Genomic DNA, 7,476 nt, shown 5'->3' with positions numbered 1-7,476 from the left:
TTAGGTGACAGTTAAGTTTTGACATCAATGACCCAGCTCACATTCACGTCTCTGAAATTGTATTCTGCCCTCAGCCCTGACTAGGAGGTGAGTCTAGGTGGTCACATGGCAACTCTGCATGCGTGCTCTGGTCTCCTTTCAGTAGATCACTGTCAGGCTGGTGGCTGAGGCCATGGAGATTTGCATTAAATTTGGGTAGACAGTAAAGGAACTGTAGAACTGGAAAATGATGAGCCATACCAATTTATTGGAGGCTGTCAAAGACAGGCAAGCCAAAAGAAGAAAGACAAGACAAGAAAAAAAACAAAACAAAGGAAAACCTGCTTTTTGCACTAGGGGGGAAGGGATCAGGAAACAAACTGCACCTCTCAGTGGTGGGGTGCAATCTGATCTCATTTCCCCTGAAGGAAAACACTTATATCTTTACAATAGTGCTGTCATGTGCTCATGCACTAATTGCACAAAGTGCTTGCAGTGGGTTAAACCAGCAGGCAAGCCTAACGCAGCTGTTTTCTCCACAATCACCTGTGCTTAGATATGTTCCAAAAACACCTCACATCTCTATGACTATACAGGTCAGTTCCCATTGATTCTTTTTATCTTTTAGTCCTTACATTCTAAAAAGCAAGTTTGGCTCAACCAAGTGTACAAATTATTCCTCTAAGATAACCCTGGATTCTCCAATTAGCTCCAAGTTACTGGTAGTAGAAGAGAGAGAAAAAAGTAAAGTCTCCTTGAAGATATGACACCGTGTTGGATGCATCAGTTTTGATGCCATGGGTGTGTGGCCAGGTAGCCATGACTGGGGTTGAGGTGACCAAAACTTTTGACTTCCAGAAGAACTCACTTCCCTTCTTGAGGTGGTCAGTTATTTGAGTGGTAGTATAGATAAACAGAGAATGAACTTTTAAATTACCTGGTGAACTCTCAGGAATCGTCAGATATTTTTGTCTGTCTTAGGGACCTGCCTAATATTTTTTGAGAGATGACTAAGTGGCATGATAATATATTCATACAAGCTGGCCAAAGTTCATCATCTGGAGGGCATTCTTCCACTTGTCACTGCCTTAAGTGAATGAGGCTCTAAACACTGGAAACTGTGCCATCACTGAACGTCTATCAATAGATCTGGTCAGCAAGAGTAGGATATGGTCTCAAATGATGACTACATTGAGGCCTCAGTTGTTTTGATGGCGTGATGCTCATCCTTTTTTCTTACAATGGAGTTTATAGGCAAGACCTGAAATTTCATGGCCCAGATATAACTGACCTCATCTCCTAACAGTATCAACAAATGGCATTACTGTCCCTTTGGTGGGTTGGGCTATCAAGCACAGTGCCTAGCACTATGAGAAGACCTGTATAGTTCCAGATCCCTGTTCACTGATTATCTCTTTTCATTCCATGCAAGTAGGTATGTATGATAATATAGTTTCTCTCAAATCTGGAGCTTAGAAGTCGTCTCCAGAAGTTGCTGGTGAATTTCTCTGGGGGTGATGATAGCAATATGCTGAGGTGTGTTATGATGCTAATAAACAAAAGCTTGGTACTCCCTTCCCTGCCAGCTGCATGGGGATTGCCATCCATGGGGATTAGAACTTTCAACCCTTGTCTCTACCTTCCACCCCTACTCCTTCTGAGAAAATTGGGAGCCTCAAGGAATTTTGTTCCCACAGTCCTCCCAACTAGTGGTTCTCAGGAGTTCAGCCAGACCTAGGTATGAAGCATCTTTTAGGGGCTCACGTATTCCAAGAACTATTGGAAATTGTATTCTGAAGTGGCCAACTTAAAGTTAAATAGAATTTAGCTAAGCTAAAAAAATGCAAATAGGGCTAGATAAGCAGATGAGATCAAATTATGAAAGTAGACAGACTAGAGAATGAGGGTAAGCAGTGCATGTGAAAGGCAGAACCAAGATCCAAAGGAAACCTTTAATTCAGAGTCCACATGCTCATGGAAGCATTTATTTGGTGTCCATGGCTATTGATGCAGGTATGCTGGAATCTAATAAAAGAGCTGAAGCAAAATGAATGTGCAGTTCCAGCATTGTTAGTATCGAGTCTTTTCAATTCTATATCCTTACCAACTCACAAATCTATCCATCCCTCTTGCCCTTGCAGTTGTTTCCTAAGTTTTGGAGATTCTCCCACTTAAATACATCCGAATCTATTTCTATAATGACCAGAGTGAGGTATCAAAAACACATTTTGATTTAAATACCTTTAATTCCTCCCCATTTCCTACAGGATTAATATTAATGTCTGATTTATCATGTAAGACTGTTTATGATCTTGCCTCTGCTTATCTCTCCATCCTTATCTCTCACCACTAACACTTCCTAGCTACGGTGGCTTATTGGTATTACTTGAAACATGACATTCTATTACTTTCCTTTATGATTTAGTTCCTCTGGCTATTGTCCAGAATGTTCTACTTTTATGTCTGACAAATTCCTACTAAGCCTCTAAGACTTTCTGTTTCTATGAATTCTTTTCTGACCTATTAAGTCAGAGATGAACATCCTTTCTTCACAGACTTCCTCTATTTTAGCACCTATTCAAGTGAATTGTAATGATTTGAAAATCTGCTTCTAGAGAGCATACACCATGTCTAATTAATTTCTGTAGCTTCAGAGCCTGCACAATGCCCAGCATATAGTAACGTCTGAAATTGTCTTTGAATAGGAAAGTAAATGCTTTGTTTAAAAACTTGAGGAACTTGTCAACAAGTTCATGTTGTTGATAATCTTTTGGATCAAAGGTTTGATGTCTGAAGTACGTGATATTGACCAATTCAACAAGTACCGTATTTATTGAACAGATATCTACTCTCATCCAGACCTAGAAATATAATGATGAGCAGAAATAGTTATGTTCTTTATTGCTCTCAGTGAGCTGAGGATTTATTGGCAGAAACAGTTACTACATGTGTTTGAATTATTAAATAAAATAGAATATATTCCGGACTTGGCGATGATGTCAATCTGAGATTTTTCCCAAACACAAGGCTTTCTGCAATATGGGGTCAAAGCTTTCGCCTGTTGGACAATTTGTCTTTATGCGTGCTGCAAGTTTGTCTCTAGATTCTTCAGCATAGAAAACCATTTTGGTTGATAAACACAACAAATTAAAAAACAAACATGCAAAAATAGTTGAATATCTTGTTTTAATCCAGGCAAAACTTTGTTTTCAGAAATCTGTGGAGGGTTGGGATACATCAGTGACTTTATAGTCTACCAAGTGCTTTTACATTTATAGTGGTATTTGTGTTTGCTTATAGGAGTACCAAAGGAATATAGGGGAGCATTCAAGAATCAGTGAAACAGGATCAGCTCCTTAGGTTGGAGAGATTACTTTAGGTAGTGAGAAGTTATCATATATACCCATGCAAATAAATTTCCTAGTGCCCCTGTTGAAAGCCATTAAGACAGAAACTTCTGCCTCAGGCAGTATGACTGGATGAATGCAAGAAGCTGCTAGGTCCTGGCATTTTGAAAATGAAAAAGGGAAACAAACAAACAAACAAACAATAAAACATCAGAGCTCCTGTAAAAGTCAGATATGAGAAAGTTCAAACAAACCCAAACCAGGTTCCTGCTATCCTGACATGCCTTGAGGAACACATCTCATTTCCTTTCAGTTGAGTTAGATATAAATAAAGACAGACATGGAGTCAATGTGACCAGTGATGTATAATCAGTTAGTTATGTCCATTCAAAGGCATAACAGTCAGCATTACAGAGAATGGTGTCCTGTTTTAAATGTTGCTTAAAACAGAATACTGTTGGTGATACTGTTTTCCCTCCAGCCCCTCAGCTGGAAGTGGTAACTAGGAATTGCTACAGAAATGAGAAGCAACTTTCTTCCCTTTAGGTGGCATGTTGCTGTGGCAGAGACATGCTGCCATGGGGTTCAACTTTAAAACTCTCATTTTACTATATAAAAAGATAAAATATAAGGCAAAGTAAAGTTGTGATTTAAGTTGGAATCCAAAGTAGTTAACAATCTCCTAAATTGAAGCTAAAGTTACTTTGCTTAATTAGGAGCTTTTAAAAAAATCAAATTTTATAAAAGTTATAGTATTATGTAATAATTAGTCTACTACTATTTCCCCCTCTCCTAGAGTCTCTGAGAAAAATGTGTTTTCTTGATTATCTTTTTAAAATAAAAATCATAGACAGTCTAAAGCTTTCAAGATTCCTTCTAAGATTTAGTGAAGGAAGGAGATGGGCATAGGATAGATTTATAGCTTACTTTATACCTTTTCCCAGTTTTAGTCAGAAACCTACTTTGCCTTCTGATGAGACTAGTTTTCCAAAAAAGAGTTTGGTCTTTGGCCTTAAACGCCTCTGGAGCCACTGTCTTGTCCATTAAAATGCAACCCCAGAAAGGCTAGTATAGTGATGCATTTCATCTACAAACTTGAATGTAAAATAACCGGGTACAAAATGTTGGATTTTCTATCTCAACAGCAGCAAATACTTGTGTAAAAATGGGCATGACTTTTCTCAAAACCGGACTCTGTCCATTTCCTGAGTTGACTTTCCGTTGTGGTTAGGCTGCTTGTTTTTTCTGGACAGAGCAGGATCTGTGATGAGGGAAGGAAGTTCTTACACTGGTCAGGTGGCCAGGCTTACCAAGGGTGCTTACTCCTGCTCCAGAAAGAGAAGCTGGTCATCTCCAGTTTGTGTAACAGAATCATCTCCACTTCCCAGAAATGGATCATTCTCACTCCCCGAAACCAGGGCTGGATCATCTCTACTCCTCGCTGAAGAAGGAAGGCAGTCATGGTCCAGCTCACTGCCACCTGCAACTCTGGATTTGATTGTCCCCACCAGACCTCCAAAGGATCTGAAGGTGGCCGACTTCTTTATGTCTCCAAGCTTCTTGCAGATGGCAGAGCCCATGGTGGACAGGGCGGCTGACGTCTTTTGTTTCATGTAGGCATTGGAGACCTGAACATCGTGCCAGCTCTTGGACAGGTTCTGCTTCAGCCCCACCAAAGCTGTGAGGCCCAGCTTCCTCTTAAGCTCCATGCTGCGTTTCTCTTTGGCTGCCAGCGCATGGCGTAGGGTTACAATTTCAGCTTCCAATGTAGTGAGCTTGGAATTGAGCTCCTTTAGCTCAGCCTCTGTGAGATCCTCCGGTTCTGTAGTCAGATGGAGTTGACACGTGCCCTTAGAGGTCTCTGTCATGGCGCCTGCCATGGACTGAGAAAGATCATCTTCGTTAAGAGAGTCCAAGTCCAGTTCTTGGTAGAGAGAGTTGAACTCGTGGGTAGTGGAGAAATAACTTTGGCCAGGAAAGTCAAAATCCAGGCCTGCGGAGTTGGACTCTTGGCCTGTAGGGTGGGGCTCTAGTTTGGCAGAATCCATATTTTGGTGGGTGTCGACGTTACCACTTGTGGGATGAGGACCTGGAGTCCAGGGTAGACGGCCCAGCCGCGGGGTCCACTTCCGGGTGAGAGGTGAAGGGTGAGGGGTGAAGAGAGTCGTGGAGGCGGGACTTCCGGCTGAAGAGACCTGCCGCAGAAGCCAGGCTCAGCCCTGACTCCTTCCACAAGCGCGTGGTGCTTCGACGTAACAGCGAGCCTGTGAGGTTGGCGGTGAGGAGGTTATTGTTAGAGAAGGGAGGTGTTTTCCCATCTGCCGCAGTAAGTGACAGGTTCTGCCCTTCTAATCAAGTCTGACTCCCCTTCCGGACCTCTCTGTACTATGCCAGCCATTGTCAAACCCTTGAAAATTAGTTGAACTCTTTGTACTGACAAAAATTTGTGAAAAGCCCAAAACATAAAAATAAATAGAAACTGCCCTCAAATGAGGGCCTCAAAACCTACCTACCCATTTTTCCTTCCCAGGTTCCCAGAGTTAACCTGGAAAACTCCTAGCACCACTCATAAAGTGGATTTGAAGTTTCCTCAGAACTCTTGAGTCCAACAGTGACTGTCATGGTCGCATGATGTGAGGTCCAGAGGCTTGGGTAGCAGTACTCAGAAAGTGAGTCTAACCAGTCACCATTGCCTGTTATTTTGGTTGAAAGAAGGAGTAAATCTGTAATAGTTGTGTCAAATTTAAGCTTTATAAATAAGCAAAGACTATTATACAGTGAGAATTTAGGAGAGAAGGAATAAGGCATATACAAATTGACAGTGCATGGGTTTTTAATATTGCAGTTGCATGTTCCTTCTTGTCCAAGCATTCACTCACATTTCTCAAAGCAAATCTGCCCACATACACAATTATCAGTTGTGAGAGGCAGTCTGCACAGTGAAGTAGAAGTAGTTGGATAGGGTCTGTCAGGATGTCAATCCCCAATGTCCCCCTATTTCTACTCAGAGTTTCTGATTTACACAGTGAAAAAATCAAGGCCTCAATCCAGGGAAGGCAGGTGGTCAGGTATCCCATACCTCATTGCCTGGCTGACAATTCTCAAAGAATGGCACTGAGGAAGTCTTAGATTCTAGGGATTTTGTTGGATGTTCTGATAGATCTTGCAAGCATGATCTTGTGGAACATGATATGATCCTCAGCAAATTTCAGCACTTTGCTTTAGTCATGCCTATGTAGCTATAATGAAACATGTAGCTGGGCATCCAAACCAACTTTAATCCTCTTTTGGGTTTGTACTTAATAACCCTTTCGCATAACTCAGTAGTGTTTATTGTTTTGCCCTGATTGTCTTTCCCTGGATTAAAAAATGAGGATTATTCTTGGAACAATGAAATATTGGAATTGGAAACATGAAAGCTAATGAGGGATTTTGCTATGTGTATAGAGGCCTGAAAAGGAAAGCAATAACTGTCTAAAAACTATTTTATTCCTGGTTGGACAGTTCCTTCATTGCCAGTAGTAATCAAGAGTGCTTTGACTGTAAACCAGAACTCCTTTTGCATGAAGATGAAAGAACCTCCCTAAATTAGGCTGAATTACCTGGCACATACATTGTCCATTCAAAACTGAGATTAAAAAAAAATTTGAGATTCCAAATCACGAGATTTGAACTTACTCTTGATTATCCTTCTTTGAATTATTTTAGCCACCAACTTCCCTATTTTCTTGTTTCTATGCTTCTTCATCCTTCAATTCAAAATATGAAATCCTTTGTTAAACTTTGATTCCTTTAGGTAATGATTTTCCTCAAGGCAAAATTGACCTGACCTCTCTCAGCAACTTCCATTTCCAGATGCCAAATCAAATGTGGCCTCTGGAAGGGGGCTTCCTCTCTATCAATGTTCTGACCTCCTGAGTGGACCTGGCCAGATAAGTAACAATGGAACAATCCATTGTATTAGGCTTATGTATAACCACATACAAAAGAATGGTTATATTTTGTTTTTCTTTTTCTTCTTTTCCAAGTGAGAGGAGGGGAGCTAGAAAGACAGCCTCTGGATGTGTCCCCACTGGGATCCACCTGGCAACCCTCTTCTGGAGCCAATGCTCTTGCCCATCTGGGGCCATGCTTGCAACTGAGCTATTTT

General features: G+C 41.1%; 1 protein-coding gene across 1 annotated transcript; it reads right to left on the bottom strand.

Annotated features, from left to right (window-relative positions):
* Positions 1-4,645: 4,645 nt before the first annotated feature.
* On the bottom strand, positions 4,646-5,344 carry TPD52L3 (TPD52 like 3). Its single transcript, XM_066365691.1, has one exon. It carries the CDS (start codon positions 5,204-5,206, stop codon positions 4,646-4,648), a length of 561 nt encoding a protein of 186 aa, XP_066221788.1. The 5' UTR covers positions 5,207-5,344.
* Between the last annotated feature and the right edge of the window lie 2,132 nt (positions 5,345-7,476).

The sequence above is a fragment of the Saccopteryx leptura genome, chromosome 2, assembly GCF_036850995.1.
Source record: "Saccopteryx leptura isolate mSacLep1 chromosome 2, mSacLep1_pri_phased_curated, whole genome shotgun sequence".
In the NCBI taxonomy this organism is placed as follows: domain Eukaryota; kingdom Metazoa; phylum Chordata; class Mammalia; order Chiroptera; family Emballonuridae; genus Saccopteryx; species Saccopteryx leptura.
The sequence above is the reverse complement of the archived record's forward strand: the minus strand, read 5'-3'. Positions and strand labels throughout refer to the sequence as shown.